Here is a 24,000-nt window from a genome sequence, read left to right on the forward strand (position 1 = left end):
AGCTTGAACCGTTTAACGTAGAAACTTCATTCAAACTGTGTTACGTAGGTCTTACTTAGGACATGTGTGCTATGACTTTTCAACTTTGTAACTTTTATACTTTTTAAACTATTAATTAAAAAACGATTTCCCCATAGATTTAACATTGAACTTTTTCCCCATAGACTTAACATTACCCATTATGACATCATGGCAGCAATTAGAATCTTACGCCAGGTGGCCGGCCACCTGGGCAGTGGGCACCAACTGTCATTTTCTCAGGCTTTAAGCATAAAATCTCTCTGAAGACTACATCCTGTTAAACTGTTTCCTCTGTCCACAACTGTTTCAAAATAAAAGTCCTCACTGCAATAATACACTATTAAATCATTTAACCATTGAAACTACTCAACTATTTAACTGTTCAACCATTTCCACTGTCAGTTATCATCAACTATGCCTCCAGTCAACTACATGAGACCTCCATGTACCTAGCAACCAACATAGCAACCATTAAAATTAAGTGTTTATGACCGTTTCCATAGCAACCAACATGATTATACTGCAGTAACTTCTTGTTTCCTGATAGTGGCCACCATGGATAGCAACAAATGTTTCAAAATGAAAGTCCTCACTAGCAAGTTAGCTAGTTAGCATGGTTAGCATAGTTAGCATTGTTAGCATTTTTAGCATTACTGCAAAAAATCATCAACTAAGTTAGCTAATCAACCTGGTTAGCATTGTTAGCAAATTTAACATTGTTAGCATAGTTTGCATTTTTAGCATTACTGCTAGAAATCATTGGTTAAGTTAGCTAATCAACCTGGTTAGCATTGTTAGTAAAGTTAGCATTGCTAGCATAATTAGCATTTTTAGCGTAACTGCTAGAAATCATTAGCTAAGTTAGCTAATCAACATTTTAACATGAATATAAATCATTAGTTAAGTTAGAACTGGAATGTTTAAACTTTAAACTGTCTACATTCACACTATCAACTCTCGGTAAACTATGCAACCACCATGTTTACCCTAGCTACACCTTAGTAACCATATCTACATTATCTAGATATTTTTGCATTTTCATGCACTGGTAATTCCTTGGAATTGCATTTCTAGTTATTACAGTGCATGAAAATGCACTGTACTGTTCTTCCTAGGTTTCTTATTATTCCAACTTCTTCTAACGCTCGCAATTCAGCTTGAACCGTTTAACGTAGAAACTTGATTCAAACTTTGCTACGTAGGTCTTACTAAGGAGACCTGTGCAATATATTTTTCAACTTTGTAACTTTTATACTTTTTAAACTGTAAATTAAAAACTACTAAACATTTCCCCATAGACTTAACATTGCTCATTATGACATCATGGCAGCAATTAGAATGTTACGCCAGGTGGCCAGTCCAGGTGCAGCAGCTCTCTCTCTCTCTCAGGCTACATACACTGGCTCTCTTGAGACTACATTTTCTGTTCCCCTGTATCAACATAAGTCTTCCTAATTCCATCCAACTTTCTATCCATTCATCTTCTTCAAACCATTCACTCATCCACCCATTCTAAACAGTCTGCCTATCAACATCAATTAGACGATCTACATTCAACTTTTAAACAATCTACTCTGTCTCAGGCTTTAAGGATACACTCTGGATCTTAAGACTAGCCAGTTAAATTGATTACACCTGTATCTGTATCCACCACTCTCAGTAGAGAGCTGTGTCTCTCCACTCTACAAGAATATAAGGCACATTCCATCCAACTTTCTATCCATTCATCTTCTTCAGACCATTCACTCATCCACCCATTAAACTGTCTATCAACATCTATTAAACAATCTGCCTATCAACATCCATTAAACTCTCTGTCTATCAACATTAATTAGACTATCTACATTCAACTTTTAAATTATTTACTCTGTCTCTCTGGCTCTCTTAAGACTAGCCAGTTAAATTGATTACACCTGTATCAACTACTCTCACAGAGCTGTATCAGTGTCTCTCTTAACAAGAATATAAGGCACATTCCATCCAACCTTCTATCCATTCATCTTCTTCAGACCATTCACTCATCCACCCATTAAACTGTCAATCAATATCTATTAAACAATCTGCCTATCAACATCCATTAAACATTCTGTCTATCAACATTAATTAGACTATCTACATACAACTTTTAAAGTATTTACTGTGGGTGCCTCTCAAGCAGCGTTTATATGTCCTCCCTCGCTCCTCGCTCCTCGCTCCTCACTGATCTACATAAAGAAAGATAGAAGAAGGGCTAGACTATCCCATTGTTGCCGCTCCATCATTCTTTATGTAGATCAGTGAGGATCGAGGAGCGAGAGAAGACACGTAAACGCTATATGAGAGGCACCTTCTGTCTAAGGCTTTAAGCATACAATCTCATTAAGACTACAGATCCTGTTTCACTACTTCCTCTGTCCACAACTGTTTCAAAATAAAAGTCCTCACTGCAATAATACACTATTAAATCATTTAACCATTGAAACTACTCAACTATTGAACTGTTCAACCATTCCAACTGTCAGTTATCATCCACTATGCCTCCGGTCAACTACATGAAACCTCCATGTACCTAGCAACCAACATAGCAACCATTAAAATTAAGTGTTTATGACCGTTTCCATAGCAACCAACATGATTATACTGCAGTAACTTCTTGTTTCCTGATAGTGGCCACCATGGATACCCTGGCAACAAATGTTTCAAAATAAAAGTCCTCACTAGCAAGTTAGCATTGTTAGCATAGTTAGCATTTTTAGCATAACTGCAAAAAATCATTAACTAAGTTAGTTAATCAAACTGGTTAGCATTGTTAGCAAATTTAACATTGTTAGCATAGTTAGCATTTTTAGCATTACTGCTAGAAATCATCGGATAAGTTAGCTAATCAACCTGGTTAGCATTGTTAGTAAAGTTAGCATTGCTAGCATAATTAGCATTTTTAGCATAACTGCTAGAAATCATTAGCTAAGTTAGCTAATCAACATTTTAACATGAATATAAATCATTAGTTAAGTTAGAACTGGAATGTTTCATCTACTGTCTACCTTCACACTATCAACTCTCTGTAAACTATGCAACCACCATGTTTACCCTAGCTACATCTTAGTAACCATATCTACATTATCTATCTATTTTTGCATTTTCATGCACTGGTAATTCCTTGGAATTGCATTTCTAGTTATTAAACTTCTTCTTCTAACGCTCGCAATTCAGCTTCAACCGTTTAACGTAGAAACTTCATTCAAACTTTGTTGCGTAGGTCTTGCTTATGCCATATGTGCTTTATATTTTTCAACTTTGTAACTTTTATACTTTTTAAACTATTAGTTAAAAACTATCACCATTTCCCCCATAGACTTAACATTGCTCATTATGACATCACGGCAGCAATTAGAATGTTACCCCAGCTGGTCAGCCACCTGGGCACCAACTGTCAGTTTCTCTCAGGCTCCTCTCTGAAGACTACATATTCTGTTCCCCTGTATCCTCTGCGCACAACAGTATCAAAATAAGTCCTCCTAATTCCATCCAACTTTATATCCATTCATCTTCTTCAAACCATTCACTCATCCACCCATTCTAAACAGTCTGCCTATCAACAACATCAATTAGACGCTCTACATTGAACTTTTAAACAATCTACTCTGTCTCAGGCTGGCTCTCTTAAGACTAGCCAGTTAAATTGATTACACCTGTATCTGTATCCACTACTCTCAGTAGAGAGCTGTGTCTCTCCATTCTACAAGAATATAAGGCTCATCCAACATTCTATCCATTCATCTTCTTCAGACCATTCACTCATCCACCCATTAAACTGTCTATCAACATCTATTAAACAATCTGTCTAACATCCATTAAACTCTCTGTCTATCAACATTAATTAGACTATCTACATTCAACTTTTAAATTATTTACTCTGTCTCAGGCTTTAAGATATTCTGGCTCTCTTAAGACTAGCCAGTTAAATTGATTACACCTGTGTCAACTACTCTCAGAGAGCTGTATCAGTGTCTCTCTTAACAAGAATATAAGGCACATTCCATCCAACCTTCTATCCATTCATCTTCTTCAGACCATTCACTCATCCACCCATTAAACTGTCAATCAATATCTATTAAACAATCTGCCTATCAACATCCATTAAACATTCTATCTATCAACATTAATTAGACTATCTACATACAACTTTTAAAGTATTTACTGTGGGTCCCTCTCAAGCAGCGTTTATATGTCCTCCCTCGATCCTCGATCCTCAATGATCTACATAAAGAAAGATAGAAGAAGGGCTAGACTATCCCATTGTTGCCGCTCCATCATTCTTTATGTAGATCAGTGAGGAGCGAGAGAGGACGCGTAAACGCTATGAGAAGCACCTTCTGTCTCAGGCTTTAAGCATACAATCTCATTAAGACTACAGATCCTGTTTCACTACTTCCTCTGTCCACAACTGTTTCAAAATAAAGGTCCTCACTGCAATAATACACTATTAAATCATTTAACCATTGAAACTACTCAACTATTGAACTGTTCAACCATTCCAACTGTCAGTTATCATCCACTATGCCTCCAGTCAACTACATGAAACCTCCATGTACCTAGCAACCAACATAGCAACCATTAAAAAGTGTTTATGACCGTTTCCATAGCAACCAACATGATTATACTGCAGTAACTTCTTGTTTCCTGATAGTGGCCACCATGGATACCCTAGCAACAAATGTTTCAAAATAAAAGTCCTCACTAGCAAGTTAGCTAGTTACCATGGTTAGCATAGTTAGCATTGTTAGCATAGTTAGCATTTTTAGCATAACTGCAAAAAATCATCAACTAAGTTATTCCACTCAGCTTCTTGTACAGGCAATGGTTATCTCCAAGCTGGACTACTGTAATTCCCTGTTAGCTGGCCTACCTGCTTGCGTATTAAGACCACTACAGTTGATTCAGAATGCTGCAGCACGACTGGTCTTCAATCAGCCAAAGAGGACACATGTAACCCCTCTCCTAGTTACTCTCCACTGGCTCCCTATAGTAGCCAGAATTAAATTTAAATCTCTCACTCTGGCCTATAGGACACTGACTGGATCTGCTCCTAGCTACTTCAGTTCTTTGATGAAGATGTACATTCCCAACCGCCCATTGCGATCTTCTGAGAAGCGTCTGTTATGTCGACAAACCATACATGCTAGGTCAATCTGTAGATCCTATTCTTCAGTGGTTCCGTGTTGGTGGAATGAGTTGCCCAGTGCTCTCCGTTCAAGCAACAGTTTTGGATCTTTTAAGAGGGGTCTTAAGGCATATTTGTTTAATATGCACTTAGTCTTTTGAGTGTTTGTTATGTGTTATGGTTTGTATAATAGTTTTGTTTTGTTATAATTTGTCCATTGTTAAAATGTTACATTTATTCTGCTATTGTCCTTAAATTTAGCCATACCTTGCTATAGTTATTGTTATTAGATAATTAACTGAGTGACTTATTTGATTGCTTTTGTCATTTCATTGTTTTATTTCTCATTAGATTAGTGCTTAAATGATTGTTGTATTGATAATATTGCTATTCTCCCTTTTTTGTAATTGTTCACTGTTATTTAATTTGTATTGCTATTTATTTGTATGTCGCTTTGGACAAAGGCGTCTGCTAAATAACCATAGCCATAGCCATAGCCATAGCCATAGCCATAGCTAATTAACCTGGTTAGCATTGTTAGCAAATTTAGCATTGTTAGCATAGTTAGCATTTTTAGCATTACTGCTAGAAATCATCGGTTAAGTTAGCTAATCAACCTGGTTAGCATTGTTAGCATTGCTAGCATAGTAAGCATTTTTAGCGTAACTGCTAGAAATCATTAGCTAAGTTAGCTAATCAACATTTTAACATGAATAGAAATCATTAGTTAAGTTAGAACTGGAACGTTTCATCTTTAAACTGTCTACCTTCACACTATCAACTCTCTGTAAACTATGCAACCACCATGTTTACCCTAGCTACACCTTAGTAACCATATCTACATTATCTATCTATTTTTGCATTTTCATGCACTGGTAATTCCTTGGAATTGCATTTCTAGTTATTACAGTGCATGAAAATGCACTGTACTGTTATTCCAAGTCTTCTTATTATTATTATTACAGTGCATGAAAATGCACTGTACTGTTCTTCCTCGGTCTTCTTCTTCTTATTATTCTTCTTCTAACGCACGCAATTCAGCTTCAACCGCTTAACGTAGAAACTCCATTCAAATTTTGACGTGTAGGTCTTACTTACGCGATGTGGGCTTTGTATTTTTCAACTTTGTAACTTTTATACTTTTTAAACTATTAGTTAAAAACTATTACAATTTCCCCCATAGACTTAACATGGCTCATTATGACATCACGGCAGCAATTAGAATGTTACCCCAGCTGGTCAGCCACCTGGCCACCAACTGTCAGTTTCTCTCAGGCTTTACAATCTCTCTGAAGACTACATATTCTGTTCCCCTGTATCCTCTGTGCACAACAGTATCAAAGTAAGTCCTCCTAATTCCATCCAACTTTATATCCATTCATCTTCTTCAAACCATTCACTCATCCACCCATTCTAAACAGTCTGCCTATCAACAACATCAATTAGACGCTCTACATTGAACTTTTAAACAATCTACTCTGTCTCAGGCTGGCTCTCTTAAGACTAGCCAGTTAAATTGATTACACCTGTATCTGTATCCACTACTCTCAGTAGAGAGCTGTGTCTCTCCATTCTACAAGAATATAAGGCACATTCCATCCAACATTCTATCCATTCATCTTCTCCAGACCATTCACTCATCCACCCATTAAACTGTCTATCAACATCTATTAAACAATCTGTCTATCAACATCCATTAAACTCTCTGTCTATCAACATTAATTAGACTATCTACATTCAACTTTTAAATTATTTACTCTGTCTCAGGCTTGAAGAGTACTCTGGCTCTCTTAAGACTAGCCAGTTAAATTGATTACACCTGTGTCAACTACTCTCAGAGAGCTGTATCAGTGTCTCTCTTAACAAGAATATAAGGCACATTCCATCCAACCTTCTATCCATTCATCTTCTTCAGACCATTCACTCATCCACCCATTAAACTGTCAATCAATATCTATTAAACAATCTGCCTATCAACATCCATTAAACATTCTATCTATCAACATTAATTAGACTATCTACATACAACTTTTAAAGAATTTACTGTGGGTCCCTCTCAAGCAGCGTTTATATGTCCTCCCTCGCTCCTCGATCCTCAATGATCTACATAAAGAAAGATAGAAGAAGGGCTAGACTATCCCATTGTTGCCGCTCCATCATTCTTTATGTAGATCAGTGAGGAGCGAGAGAGGACGCGTAAACGCTATGAGAGGCACCTTCTGTCTCAGGCTTTAAGCATACAATCTCATTAAGACTACAGATCCTGTTTCACTACTTCCTCTGTCCACCACTGTTTCAAAATAAAGGTCCTCACTGCAATAATACACCATTAAATCATTTAACCATTGAAACTACTCAACTATTGAACTGTTCAACCATTCCAACTGTCAGTTATCATCCACTATGCCTCCAGTCAACTACATGAAACCTCCATGTACCTAGCAACCAACATAGCAACCATTTAAAATTAAGTGTTTATGACCGTTTCCATAGCAACCAACATGATTATACTGCAGTAACTTCTTGTTTCCTGATAGTGGCCACCATGGATACCCAAGCAACAAATGTTTCAAAATAAAAGTCCTCACTAGCAAGTTAGCTAGTTAGCATGGTTAGCATAGTTAGCATTGTTAGCATAGTTAGCATTTTTAACATAACTGCAAAAAATCATCAACTAAGTTAGCTAATCAACCTGGTTAGCATTGTTAGCAAATTTAGCATTGTTAGCATAGTTAGCATTTTTAGCATTACTGCCAGAAATCATCGGTTAAGTTAGCTAATCAACCTGGTTAGCATTGCTAGCATAATAAGCATTTTTAGCGTAACTGCTAGAAATCATTAGCTAAGTTAGCTAATCAACATTTTAACATGAATAGAAATCATTAGTTAAGTTAGAACTGGAACGTTTCATCTTTAAACTGTCTACCTTCACACTATCAACTCTCTGTAAACTATGCAACCACCATGTTTACCCTAGCTACATCTTAGTAACCATATCTACATTATCTATCTATTTTTGCATTTTCATGCACTGGTAATTCCTTGGAATTGCATTTCTAGTTATTAAACTTCTTCTTCTAACGCAGCCAATTCAGCTTCAACCGTTTAACGTAGAAACTTCATTCAAACGTTGTTGCGTAGGTCTTGCTTATGCCATGCCTGCTTTATATTTTTCAACTTTGTAACTTTTATACTTTTTAAACTATTAGTTAAAAACTATTACAATTTCCCCCATAGACTTAACATTGCTCATTATGACATCACGGCAGCAATTAGAATCTTAGGCCAGGTGGCCGGCCACCTGGGCACCAACTGTCAGTTTCTCTCAGGCTCCTCTCTGAAGACTACATATTCTGTTCCCCTGTATCCTCTGCGCACAACAGTATCAAAATAAGTCCTCCTAATTCCATCCAACTTTATATCCATTCATCTTCTTCAAACCATTCACTCATCCACCCATTCTAAACAGTCTGCCTATCAACATCAATTAGACGCTCTACATTAAACTTTTAAACAATCTACTCTGTCTCAGGCTGGCTCTCTTAAGACTAGCCAGTTAAATTGATTACACCTGTATCTGTATCCACTACTCTCAGTAGAGAGCTGTGTCTCTCCATTCTACAAGAATATAAGGCACATTCCATCCAACATTCTATCCATTCATCTTCTTCAGACCATTCACTCATCCACCCATTAAACTGTCTATCAACATCTATTAAACAATCTGTCTATCAACATCCATTAAACTCTCTGTCTATCAACATTAATTAGACTATCTACATTCAACTTTTAAATTATTTACTCTGTCTCAGGCTTTAAGAGTACTCTGGCTCTCTTAAGACTAGCCAGTTAAATTGATTACACCTGTGTCAACTACTCTCAGAGAGCTGTATCAGTGTCTCTCTTAACAAGAATATAAGGCACATTCCATCCAACCTTCTATCCATTCATCTTCTTCAGACCATTCACTCATCCACCCATTAAACTGTCAATCAATATCTATTAAACAATCTGCCTATCAACATCCATTAAACATTCTGTCTATCAACATTAATTAGACTATCTACATACAACTTTTAAAGAATTTACTGTGGGTCCCTCTCAAGCAGCGTTTATATGTCCTCCCTCGCTCCTCGATCCTCAATGATCTACATAAAGAAAGATAGAAGAAGGGCTAGACTATCCCATTGTTGCCGCTCCATCATTCTTTATGTAGATCAGTGAGGAGCGAGAGAGGACGCGTAAACGCTATGAGAGGCACCTTCTGTCTCAGGCTTTAAGCATACAATCTCATTAAGACTACAGATCCTGTTTCACTACTTCCTCTGTCCACCACTGTTTCAAAATAAAGGTCCTCACTGCAATAATACACCATTAAATCATTTAACCATTGAAACTACTCAACTATTGAACTGTTCAACCATTCCAACTGTCAGTTATCATCCACTATGCCTCCAGTCAACTACATGAAACCTCCATGTACCTAGCAACCAACATAGCAACCATTTAAAATTAAGTGTTTATGACCGTTTCCATAGCAACCAACATGATTATACTGCAGTAACTTCTTGTTTCCTGATAGTGGCCACCATGGATACCCAAGCAACAAATGTTTCAAAATAAAAGTCCTCACTAGCAAGTTAGCTAGTTAGCATGGTTAGCATAGTTAGCATTGTTAGCATAGTTAGCATTTTTAACATAACTGCAAAAAATCATCAACTAAGTTAGCTAATCAACCTGGTTAGCATTGTTAGCAAATTTAGCATTGTTAGCATAGTTAGCATTTTTAGCATTACTGCCAGAAATCATCGGTTAAGTTAGCTAATCAACCTGGTTAGCATTGCTAGCATAATAAGCATTTTTAGCGTAACTGCTAGAAATCATTAGCTAAGTTAGCTAATCAACATTTTAACATGAATAGAAATCATTAGTTAAGTTAGAACTGGAACGTTTCATCTTTAAACTGTCTACCTTCACACTATCAACTCTCTGTAAACTATGCAACCACCATGTTTACCCTAGCTACATCTTAGTAACCATATCTACATTATCTATCTATTTTTGCATTTTCATGCACTGGTAATTCCTTGGAATTGCATTTCTAGTTATTAAACTTCTTCTTCTAACGCAGCCAATTCAGCTTCAACCGTTTAACGTAGAAACTTCATTCAAACGTTGTTGCGTAGGTCTTGCTTATGCCATGCCTGCTTTATATTTTTCAACTTTGTAACTTTTATACTTTTTAAACTATTAGTTAAAAACTATTACAATTTCCCCCATAGACTTAACATTGCTCATTATGACATCACGGCAGCAATTAGAATCTTAGGCCAGGTGGCCGGCCACCTGGGCACCAACTGTCAGTTTCTCTCAGGCTCCTCTCTGAAGACTACATATTCTGTTCCCCTGTATCCTCTGCGCACAACAGTATCAAAATAAGTCCTCCTAATTCCATCCAACTTTATATCCATTCATCTTCTTCAAACCATTCACTCATCCACCCATTCTAAACAGTCTGCCTATCAACATCAATTAGACGCTCTACATTAAACTTTTAAACAATCTACTCTGTCTCAGGCTGGCTCTCTTAAGACTAGCCAGTTAAATTGATTACACCTGTATCTGTATCCACTACTCTCAGTAGAGAGCTGTGTCTCTCCATTCTACAAGAATATAAGGCACATTCCATCCAACATTCTATCCATTCATCTTCTTCAGACCATTCACTCATCCACCCATTAAACTGTCTATCAACATCTATTAAACAATCTGTCTATCAACATCCATTAAACTCTCTGTCTATCAACATTAATTAGACTATCTACATTCAACTTTTAAATTATTTACTCTGTCTCAGGCTTTAAGAGTACTCTGGCTCTCTTAAGACTAGCCAGTTAAATTGATTACACCTGTGTCAACTACTCTCAGAGAGCTGTATCAGTGTCTCTCTTAACAAGAATATAAGGCACATTCCATCCAACCTTCTATCCATTCATCTTCTTCAGACCATTCACTCATCCACCCATTAAACTGTCAATCAATATCTATTAAACAATCTGCCTATCAACATCCATTAAACATTCTGTCTATCAACATTAATTAGACTATCTACATACAACTTTTAAAGTATTTACTGTGGGTCCCTCTCAAGCAGCGTTTATATGTCCTCCCTCGCTCCTCGATCCTCAATGATCTACATAAAGAAAGATAGAAGAAGGGCTAGACTATCCCATTGTTGCCGCTCCATCATTCTTTATGTAGATCAGTGAGGAGCGAGAGAGGACGCGTAAACGCTATGAGAGGCACCTTCTGTCTCAGGCTTTAAGCATACAATCTCATTAAGACTACAGATCCTGTTTCACTACTTCCTCTGTCCACAACTGTTTCAAAATAAAGGTCCTCACTGCAATAATACACTATTAAATCATTTAACCATTGAAACTACTCAACTATTGAACTGTTCAACCATTCCAACTGTCAGTTATCATCCACTATGCCTCCAGTCAACTACATGAAACCTCCATGTACCTAGCAACCAACATAGCAACCATTAAAATGAAGTGTTTATGACCGTTTCCATAGCAACCAACATGACTATACTGCAGTAACTTCTTGTTTCCTGATAGTGGCCACCATGGATACCCTAGCAACAAATGTTTCAAAATAAAAGTCCTCACTAGCAAGTTAGCTAGTTAGCATAGTTAGCATTGTTAGCATTTTTAGCATAACTGCAAAAAATCATCAACTAAGTTAGCTAATCAACCTGGTTAGCATTGTTAGAAAATTTAGCATTGTTAGCATAGTTAGCATTTTTAGCATTACTGCTAGAAATCATCGGTTAAGTTAGCTAATCAACCTGGTTAGCATTGTTAGTAAAGTAAGCATTGCTAGCATAATAAGCATTTTTAGCGTAACTGCTAGAAATCATTAGCTAAGTTAGCTAATCAACATTTTAACATGAATAGAAATCATTAGTTAAGTTAGAACTGGAACGTTTCATCTTTAAACTGTCTACCTTCACACTATCAACTCTCTGTAAACTATGCAACCACCATGTTTACCCTAGCTACACCTTAGTAACCATATCAACATTATCTATCTATTTTTGCATTTTCATGCACTGGTAATTCCTTGGAATTGCATTTCTAGTTATTAAACTTCTTCTTCTAACGCTCGCAATTCAGCTTCAACCGTTTAACGTAGAAACTTCATTCAAACTTTGTTGCGTAGGTCTTGCTTATGCCATATGTGCTTTATATTTTTCAACTTTGTAACTTTTATACTTTTTAAACTATTAGTTAAAAACTATCACCATTTCCCCCATAGACTTAACATTGCTCATTATGACATCACGGCAGCAATTAGAATGTTACCCCAGCTGGTCAGCCACCTGGGCACCAACTGTCAGTTTCTCTCAGGCTCCTCTCTGAAGACTACATATTCTGTTCCCCTGTATCCTCTGCGCACAACAGTATCAAAATAAGTCCTCCTAATTCCATCCAACTTTATATCCATTCATCTTCTTCAAACCATTCACTCATCCACCCATTCTAAACAGTCTGCCTATCAACAACATCAATTAGACGCTCTACATTGAACTTTTAAACAATCTACTCTGTCTCAGGCTGGCTCTCTTAAGACTAGCCAGTTAAATTGATTACACCTGTATCTGTATCCACTACTCTCAGTAGAGAGCTGTGTCTCTCCATTCTACAAGAATATAAGGCACATTCCATCCAACATTCTATCCATTCATCTTCTTCAGACCATTCACTCATCCACCCATTAAACTGTCTATCAACATCTATTAAACAATCTGTCTAACATCCATTAAACTCTCTGTCTATCAACATTAATTAGACTATCTACATTCAACTTTTAAATTATTTACTCTGTCTCAGGCTTTAAGATATTCTGGCTCTCTTAAGACTAGCCAGTTAAATTGATTACACCTGTGTCAACTATTCTCAGAGAGCTGTATCAGTGTCTCTCTTAACAAGAATATAAGGCACATTCCATCCAACCTTCTATCCATTCATCTTCTTCAGACCATTCACTCATCCACCCATTAAACTGTCAATCAATATCTATTAAACAATCTGCCTATCAACATCCATTAAACATTCTATCTATCAACATTAATTAGACTATCTACATACAACTTTTAAAGTATTTACTGTGGGTCCCTCTCAAGCAGCGTTTATATGTCCTCCCTCGATCCTCGATCCTCAATGATCTACATAAAGAAAGATAGAAGAAGGGCTAGACTATCCCATTGTTGCCGCTCCATCATTCTTTATGTAGATCAGTGAGGAGCGAGAGAGGACGCGTAAACGCTATGAGAAGCACCTTCTGTCTCAGGCTTTAAGCATACAATCTCATTAAGACTACAGATCCTGTTTCACTACTTCCTCTGTCCACAACTGTTTCAAAATAAAGGTCCTCACTGCAATAATACACTATTAAATCATTTAACCATTGAAACTACTCAACTATTGAACTGTTCAACCATTCCAACTGTCAGTTATCATCCACTATGCCTCCAGTCAACTACATGAAACCTCCATGTACCTAGCAACCAACATAGCAACCATTAAAAAGTGTTTATGACCGTTTCCATAGCAACCAACATGATTATACTGCAGTAACTTCTTGTTTCCTGATAGTGGCCACCATGGATACCCTAGCAACAAATGTTTCAAAATAAAAGTCCTCACTAGCAAGTTAGCTAGTTACCATGGTTAGCATAGTTAGCATTGTTAGCATAGTTAGCATTTTTAGCATAACTGCAAAAAATCATCAACTAAGTTAGCTAATTAACCTGGTTAGCATTGTTAGCAAATTTAGCATTGTTAGCATAGTTAGCATTTTTAGCATTACTGCTAGAAATCATCGGTTAAGTTAGCTAATCAACCTGGTTAGCATTGTTAGCATTGCTAGCATAGTAAGCATTTTTAGCGTAACTGCTAGAAATCATTAGCTAAGTTAGCTAATCAACATTTTAACATGAATAGAAATCATTAGTTAAGTTAGAACTGGAACGTTTCATCTTTAAACTGTCTACCTTCACACTATCAACTCTCTGTAAACTATGCAACCACCATGTTTACCCTAGCTACACCTTAGTAACCATATCTACATTATCTATCTATTTTTGCATTTTCATGCACTGGTAATTCCTTGGAATTGCATTTCTAGTTCTTCTTCTTCTAACGCTTTTAATGCAGCTCCAACCGTTTGACGTAGAAACTTCATTCAAACTTTGACGCGTAGGTCTTGCTTAGGACACCCGTGCTATGTATTTTTCAACTTTGTAACTTTTATACTTTTTAAACTAGAAATTAAAAACTATTAAAAATGTCCCCATAGACTTAACATTGTGATTATGACATCATAATAGGGCAATTAGAATCTTCTGCCAGGTGGCCAGGCCAGCTGCAGCAGCTCTCTCTCTCTCTCAGGCTTTAAGCATACATTCCCTGTGAAGACTACATATACCTGTTAAACTGTTTCTTCTGTCCACAACTGTTTCAAAATAAAAGTCCTCACTGCAATAATACACTATTAAATCATTTAACCATTGAAACTACTCATCTATTTAACTGCTCAACCATTCCCACTGTCAGTTATCATCAACTATGCCTCCAGTCAACTACATGAGACCTCCGTGTACCTAGCAACCAACATAGCAACCATTAAAATTAGGTGTTTATGACCGTTTCCATAGCAACCAACATGATTTTACTACAGTAACTTCTTTATTCCTGATAGTGGCAGCCATGGATACCCTATTAACAAATGTTTCAAAATAAAAGTCCTCAGTAGCAAGTTAGCTAGTTAGCATGGTTAGCATAGTTAGCATTGTTAGCATTTTTAGCATAACTGCTAAAAAGGATTAGCTAAGTTAGCTAATCAACCTGGTTAGCATTGTTAGCATAGTTAGCATAGTTAGCATTGCTAACATTGTTAGCATTTTAAACATTTCTGTTAGAAATCATTAGTTAAGTTAGCTGATCAACCTGGTTAGCATTGTTAACATAGTTAGCATTGTTAGCATTTTTACCATAACTGTTAGAAATCATTAGCTAAGTAAACCAATCAACCTGGTTATCATTGTTAACATAGTTAACATTTTAACATACCTTTTAGAAATCATTAGTTAAGTTACAACTGGAATGTTTAAGCTTTAAACTGTCTACCTTCACACATCAACTCTCTTTAAACTATGCAATCACCATTTTTACCCTAGCTACACCTTAGTAGCCATATCTACATCATCTATCTATAATTTTTTTCATTTTCATGCACTGGTAATTCCTTGGAATTGCATTTCTAGTTTAAACTGACACGCTAGATTGACATGCATAGGGCACTTATTTAAACTGACACACCAAAATGACACACATAGCACACTTGTTTAAACTGACACAGAGCAATCCTCTTCTCAAGTGTAGTTGGTTAGACAAACATCTGGCAATTTGAATAAAGTGTGTGCCATTTGGTTCAAAAGTTTGATTTTGATAATGCCACAGTATTTGTAGTTTTAGTTGCAGTGCTTCATTTTGCAAGCTATATGAAGTATTTTGCAGTGTGGGTGTGTGGTTTTGTGAATTGTGTTAAGTATTTTGATAAAACCAGCACCGTTTGTGTTTTAGCAATTAGAAAAAACTGTAGGCCTGATCAGGTTAAGGACAGAACTCGAGGTCAGTTTTATACTGTAGGCCTAATCAGGTTTAGGACAGAACTCGAGGTCAGTTTTAGCATTTGGATCTCACAACTCATAAACTCCGCAACTAAACAGAATTCCAATGACACTTCACACCTCTGGATACAATACAGATATGTGTGTAATTCTGAGTAGGTGTGAGGTGTGTGTGTGTGTGAGAGGTGTGTGAGGTGTGTGTGTGTGCGTGTGTGTGTGTGTGTGTGTGTGTGTGTGTGTGTAACTTGTGCACACCTGTAAAGAGATGATGACAATGTCCCACTCCGTCCTCCACAGGTCATCGATGGACACCACACCTGTGATGGTAGTAAGCAGAACGGCCAGCACGCACACCTGTGGGAGACCAGCAGGACAGGTGCAGTGTGGGAGACCAGCAGGACAGGTGCAGTGTGGGAGACCAGCAGGACAGGTGTGGGAGACCAGCAGGACCAGCAGTGTGTATGTTTCACATGAGTGACGGACATGTTTGTATATTTCACGAGTGACTGACATGTTTGTATATTTCACATGAGTGGCAAAATCCATTCAGTTCTGGAATCTGGTATTCTGGAATCCGGTTTTCTATTTCCAGCCGAAACTGGGTTGTAATGATTTTCAGTGGGTTCATATGTGCATAGTCTGACTATAAGCCATGTGCAAGTAAACATATACCTTTTCTATCAGTTGAAGAATAGTTCAAGTCAGTCTAGTTAGTCAGTACCAAGTATTATAAACAGAATACACAAAGATTGAAACTGGAACAGATGGGTTTCAGGAATAAGATAGATAGATAGATAAATAGATAGATAGCTAGATTTAGTTGTATGTTTGAAAGCATGGGTATATCAGCGCAATGTGTCGATGTAAGATAGATAGATAGATAAATAGATAGATAGATAGATAGATAGATTTAGTTGTATGTTGAAAGCATGGGTATATCAGTGCAATGTGATAGATAGATAGATAGATATATAAATAGATAGATAGATAGATTTAGTTGTATGTTGAAAGCATGGGTATATCACTGCAATGTGATAGATAGATAGATAGATAGATAGATAAATAGATAGATAGATAGATTTAGTTGTATGTTGAAAGCATGGGTATATCAGTGCAATGTGTCGACGTCTACACATGACAGGTGGCTAAGGACATGTGGGTACCTTGTGGATCCAGAACAGGTTCAACTGTTGTCCGAGTGCTATGTGACATAGAGCCAACCCCTGAGAATAAATCAGAAACAGTAATGTTGTACAGTAACGGCAGCAGTTAGTTATGTCTCAAGTATTTAGCCAAGAACAAACTCAGACAGTGCTGATATTAGGATAGTTCAAAGCAAAGACATAAACAGGAACAACACATCTTCATGGATTCCTGTACTACTACAATACAGTGTAATGAAAGTATATTACACCATGTAATAAAAGTGTATTGAATAAGTGTAATGAAATGTTATTGAATAAGCGTAATAAAAGTGTATTGAATAAATGTGATGAAAGTGTAATGACAGTGTACTGAATATGTGTAATGACAGAGTAAAGTGTATTTAATAAGTGTAATGAAAGTGTATGGAATAAGTGTGATGACAGTGTATTGAATAAGTGTAATGACAGTGCACTACTACTGAATATGTGTAATGACAGAATAAAGTGTATTTAATAAGTGTAATGAAAGTGTTTTGAATAAGTGTAATGACAGTGTACTGAATATGAGTAATGACAGAGTGTATTTAATAAGTGTAATGAAAGTGTATGGAATAAGTGTGATGACAGTGTACTGAATAAGCATACTTGCTCACCATTAAGACTGTGGTGTAAGTGAAGCCCACGACAGTGGTGGTGAGAATGGGCACAGTGCCGTCACTCCACTCTCCTGACCGGTTATACAGCAGCCTGTAGGAGCAAACAGATAGCACATTGACCAGCTTACTCACCTATTCACACCAACCTACAGTACAGGGCTTAGGGAAGACCATCACAAAACCACATGCCTCCTTTTGACATACAATATATTGCCAAAAGTATTCGCTCACCTGCCTTGACCCCCATATGAACTTCAGTAACATCCTATTCTCAATCCATAGGGCTTATCAGTTGTTGGTCCACTCTTTGCAGCTATAACAGTTTCAAGTCTTCTGGCAAGACTTTCAACAAGGTTTAGGAATGTGTTTATGGAATTTTTTGACCATTCTCTCAGAGGTGCATTTGTGAGGTCACACACTGATGTTGGAGGAGGCGACGGACTCTCATGATCCACTCTAATTCATCCCAAAGCTGTTCTATTGGGTCGAGGTCTCTCATGATCCATTCTAATTCATCCCAAAGCTGTTCTATTGGGTCGAGGACTCTCAGGATCCACTCTAATTCATCCCAAAGCTGTTCTATTGGGTCGAGGTCAGGACTCTGTACAGGCCAGTCAAGTTCATACACACCGGACTCTGTCATCCGTGCTTTTATAGACCTTGCTTTGTGCATGAGTGGACAGTCATGTTGGAACAGGAAGTGGCCATCCCCAAACTTCCCACAAAGTTAGGATCATGGAATTGTCCAAAATCTCTTGATTAATGCTGAAGGATTCAGAGTTCCTTTCACTGGAACTGAGGGACCCCCCCCCCCTTCCTGTTCCAACATGACTGTGCATCAGTGCGCAAAGCAAGGTCCGTAAAGACATGGACGACAGAGATTGGTGTGGATGAACTTGACTGGCCTGCACATAGTACTGACCTCAATCCAATAGAACACCTTTGGGATGAATTAGAGGGGATCCTGAGAGCTAGTCACGGTGTCCCACATCAGTGTGTAACCTCACAAATGCGCTTCTGAAAGAATGGTCAAAAATTCCCATAAACACACTTCTAAACCTTGTGGAAAGTCTTCCCAGAAAAGCTGAAGCTGTTATAGCTGCAAAGGGTGGACCGACGTCATATTAGACCCTATGGACTAAGAATAGGATGTAACTGAAGTTCATATGTGAGTCAAGGCAGCTGAGCAAATACTTTTGGCAATATAGTGTAAACTGTATCTACAGGTGGATGGATGGATGGATGGATGGATGGATGGATGGATGGATGAGGGATGGATGGATGGATGAATGATGGATGGATAGGAGGATGGATAGATTATTGGATGGATAGGAGGATGGATGGATGGATGGATAGATGAGGGATGGATGGATGGATGAGGGATGGAGGGATGGATGGATGAGGGATGGATGGATGGATGGATGAGGGATGGATGGATAGGAGGATGGATGGATGGATGGGAGGATGGATGGATGGATACATGAATGGATGGATAGATTATTGGATGGATAGGAGGATGGATGCGGGCTGTATGGATGGATGGATGCACACATGATTGTTGATTAGTTGGGCTGCCTATGCTGTTAGCGAAAAGGTCAGATTCAGTCATATGTGCACTGCTACATAACACTACACGTAATGTTGCCAACGCTGTGAAAGTGTAAGGGGTCTATTCTAGCAATCTGAAATGCTTGGTCAGAGACTTAATGTTTAAAGACATTTAACTTTATATGCGCTTTCTGGATCATGCTCCTGACAAAACCTGTTTTTCATAATTGACTTGGTACTGACTTGGTACTGAACTGGGTCTAATATTAGCCTTGTGTTGTGCTTGGTACTGAACTGGGTCTAATATAAGCCTTATGGTGCGCTTGGTACTGAACTGGGTCTAATATTAGCCTTATGGTGCACTTGAACTGGCTTAATATCAGCCTTGCGTTATGCTTGCCGCCAGGTTGCGCAGAGTGTACAATACAGCCCTTCAAGTCTTCAATGTACAGGACATATGGGGGTGTTCTACAATGTATAGGATATATGGGTGTAGTCTACAATGTACAGGACATATGGGTGTAGTCTACAATGTACAGGACATATGGGTGTAGTCTAAAATGTACAGGACATATGGGGGTGTTCTTCAATGTACAGGACATATGGGTGTAGTCTACAATGTATAGGATATATGGGTGTTCTTCAATGTACAGGACATATGGGTGTAGTCTACAATGTATAGGATATATGGGTGTTCTTCAATGTACAGGACATATGGGGGTGTTCTTCAATGTACAGGACATATGGGTGTTCTTCAATGTACAGGACATATGGGTGTAGTCTACAATGTACAGGACATATGGGTGTAGTCTACAATGTACAGGACATATGGGGGTGTTCTTCAATGTACAGGACATATGGGTGTAGTCTACAATGTATAGGATATATGGGTGTTCTTCAATGTACAGGACATATGGGTGTAGTCTACAATGTATAGGATATATGGGTGTTCTTCAATGTACAGGACATATGGGGGTGTTCTTCAATGTACAGGACATATGGGTGTTCTTCAATGTACAGGACATATGGGTGTAGTCTACAATGTATAGGATATATGGGTGTTCTTCAATGTACAGGACATATGGGAGTGTTCTTCAATGTACAGGACATATGGGTGTTCTTCAATGTACAGGACATATGGGGTGTTCTTCAATGTACAGGACATATGGGTGCATGAACAAATGCAGCACAGACGGCAGTAAACCCGTTGCAGGGAATCGGAACGGTCAGATGGTGTGCAGGAAGTTGTTGTGTATCTTACCAGTTAAACTCGTTGTAGGAGTTGTCATGTCTCTTAGCAGTCAAACTCATTATAGTCATTGTTGTGTGTCTTACCAGTTAAACTCGTTGTAGTCGTTGTAGTGTATCTTACCAGTTAAACTCGTTGTAGTCGTTGTGATGAATCTTACCAGTTAAACTCGTTCTAGTCGTTGTTATGTATCTTACCAGTTAAACTTGTTGTAGTCGTTGTAGTGTATCTTACCAGTTAAACTCGTTGTAGTCGTTGTGATGAATCTTACCAGTTAAACTCGTTCTAGTCGTTGTTATGTATCTTACCAGTTAAACTTGTTGTAGTCGTTGTAGTGTATCTTACCAGTTAAACTCGTTGTAGTCGTTGTGATGAATCTTACCAGTTAAACTCGTTGTAGTCATTGTGGGCCTCCCACCAAAAGTAGGTCCAGAACAGCAGCAGGAAGAAAGAGCAGCACAGGATAAAGAACCACGTGCACTCCCACTGCAACAACAACAACAACAACAACAGGTCAAGCAGATAGGCCATTCCCACTGCAACAACAACAACAACAACAACAGGTCAAGCAGATAGGCCATTCCCACTGCAACAACAACAACAACAACAGGTCAAGCAGATATATAGGCTACAGTGTTTACTTTTATGTTTTCTGTCTGTACTTTAACAATATGAAAACTCATTATTTTCATTGTTGATATTTGATGTTTATGTTGTTATTGATATTATTGATACTATTGTTGTAATTATTACTATTATTAGTTTGTTTTGTTTATGTAGGGTTTTCAACCATATTTGATATAATTATTTTTAGGGCTGTCAAAATCAAGATATTAACCTGCGTAACCGGCCTACTGGTCAGGACTTCAGGCTGAAGTGCCCTTGAGCAAGGCACCTCACTGCTCCCCGAGCGCCGCTGGTTGGGCAGGCAGCTCACTGCTCTGGGTTAGTGTGTGTTCTTTTTTTTTTTTCATGTCAATTCAATATCTTTCTAATCTTGTATGTCTGGATCTCCACGACTACCACTAAGAAGCAAATACATTTACTCTGTGTGGGGCACAAGCCATGAAACCTTCACTGGTGCTTTGCAGACCAACAGTCTTGTTCTTCTCCAATTTCTCTCCTCTCTCCTGATGCTTCCTTCATTCTTTTCTCTCCTCTCTCCTGATGCTTCCTTCGTTCCTTTCTCTCCTCTCTCCTGATGCTTCCTTTGTTCTTTTCTCTCCTCTCTCCTGATGCTTCCTTCGTTCTTTTCCCTCCTCTCTCCTGATGCTTCCTTTGTTCTTTTCTCTCCTCTCTCCTGATGCTTCCTTCATTCTTTCCTCTCCTCTCTCCTGATGCTTCCTTCGTTCTTTTCTCTTCTCTCTCCTGATGCTTCCTTCGTTCTCTCATTTCCAGACAGACAGAGGCACATGTCAGGCCATCCATGGCTCAGTGCTTAGGGATGACACCTTGGCGAGCTGGCTAGGAGCAGGCTGTGGGGAATGAGTGTGTGTGTGTGTGTGTGTGTGTGTGAGCAGGCTGTGGGGAGTGTTCAGTGACAACTTGACTGATAAAGCTTCACAGCATCTCTTTAACGAGTTCCGCTCTATTAATAGAGAAGTGGGGCTAACGAGGTGCCTGAACACACCACTGCTGATTAAGTTTTTAAAATAAAACCCAAGACATTTTTCACCGGCAAGGATGAAACATCAAACTTTAATGAATTCTATTTGGAGATTCATAAAGACTTCATTTTGAGAGAGGATTTATCATTCTATACCAGACACATTCAACTGTTGTCGGAAGACATATACCCCTCGGTGAGAAACAGAGTTAGATAACTTGCTTTACTCTAGTACATGAGATGGATATGAGGACCTTCTCCATCATTATACTGTATATATATATATATATATATATATATACTGTATATATACTTGAAATGAAGAATGAAGAGTCAATGAGAGGGTGGAGACTTTGATGTTGCGAGAGTAAGTCTGTGTGTGTACTGTATGTGTGTGTGTGTGTGTGTGTGTACATGCGTGCATTTTGTGTGTGTGTGTGTGTGTGTGTGTGTGTGTGTGTGTGTGTGTGCTTCACCCTGGGCTGACCACCATAAGCGGGATCATATTTAACTCTCCGGTCACCCGGGGTCAAGGGGTGAGAGTGGGCCGGGACAGTCACATGACCAGCGGGAGCGGCGCTGATGTAAACATGGTCAGGGTTCTGTTTATGTTTCCCCTAAGGCCACGCACACTGCTCTGAAGATGATGGAGCACTTCTAAAAATACAGCTGGCCTGCACTCCTACAGAGACATGTGCTGGAGGGACAGAGTAAAAGGCCTGGATTACAGACAGCATCAGCTGTGGCCGGCAGGGAAGAGTGTTCATTCAGAGGAAGAGAGCCCGGTGGGTATATAAATACCCGGGTAAAACGGATCAGAGTTAATGCCTTTAAGTATTACTGCAAACACACACACACACAGAGCAAACATGGCTAACTGATGCTAGAATAAAACACATACACTGCAAACATGGCTAACTGATACTAGTATGAAACACACGCACTGCAAACATGGCTAACTGATGCTAGTATGAAACAGACGCACTGCAAACATGGCTAACTGATGCTAGTATGAAACACACGCACTGCAAACATGGCTAACTGATGCTAGAATAAAACACATACACTGCAAACATGGCTAACTGATACTTATATTAAACACACACACTGATGCTGGTATGAAACACACACACACACACACTGTAAACATGGCTAACTGATGCTAATATTAAACACACATAATTCGACTGTATACAGTTTCATATCGTGAACGCATTTAATGGAAAAACATACTTTTGACTGTTAAACCCGGCAAAGATTCAACACATTTGCTGTCATTCCCGTTGTGCACGCGCCGCTTAAAAAGGTGATTTCTCCTCTTCTGGCATATTGTGACAGGAGAACCATGTCAACTTTGCATGCGGTTATCTTAGCGATAGTTTGTGTAATATCCTCGATATACATATCGTTGGAAAGCTTAGTTTATGTCCGTTCACGTGAGCACAATAACTTAATTTAGTCAATTTTACCGAAACGACTGGTTCCGCTTTACAGGGTCACATATCTCTTTAGTGCTTCCTATAGTTAGGTATGGTGCAGTGTGGAACTGCAACCACTTCAGGGTTTCATTGGAACGGACCACCTCTGCTGTGGACTTGTGTGACTGGTGCTCCAGTCATGCCTGCCATGGTGGCTACCGACCACACCTGTGCTGGTGCTGACTACCCTCCACCATGCCTTAGTTATGCTACTATAGCATAGCACTGTCATGGACTTCTCATGTGTCATGCCGTACAACTCCCTCCCCTCTCCCTCTGTCTCTCTCAACTCTCCCTCCTCCCTCTCTCTCTGTCCTGTCATTCAACTCCCTCTCCCCTCTGCCTTTTCCCTCTATAGTATAATAATGTATATCCTCATTTATATACTTATTAATACCAACCATTATGACTTATAGTAATACTAACACACTTTATTTCTCTTCCCTTTCCCC

General features: G+C 38.5%; 1 protein-coding gene across 1 annotated transcript in view; it reads right to left on the reverse strand.

Annotated features, from left to right (window-relative positions):
• gdpd5a (glycerophosphodiester phosphodiesterase domain containing 5a) overlaps positions 1-24,000 on the reverse strand; it is a 72,231-nt gene that overhangs the window by 29,547 nt on the left and 18,684 nt on the right. Inside the window, exons 3-6 of the mRNA XM_062535880.1 lie at positions 20,847-20,950; positions 17,665-17,758; positions 17,030-17,089; positions 16,122-16,220 (exon numbers count right to left, since the gene is read on the reverse strand). Of these exons, the coding sequence (XP_062391864.1) occupies positions 16,122-16,220; positions 17,030-17,089; positions 17,665-17,758; positions 20,847-20,950 (357 nt within the window). The remainder of the gene's footprint in view (positions 1-16,121; positions 16,221-17,029; positions 17,090-17,664; positions 17,759-20,846; positions 20,951-24,000) is intronic.

Source organism: Sardina pilchardus, chromosome 5 (genome assembly GCF_963854185.1).
Source record: "Sardina pilchardus chromosome 5, fSarPil1.1, whole genome shotgun sequence".
Classification (NCBI taxonomy): Eukaryota; Metazoa; Chordata; class Actinopteri; order Clupeiformes; family Clupeidae; genus Sardina; species Sardina pilchardus.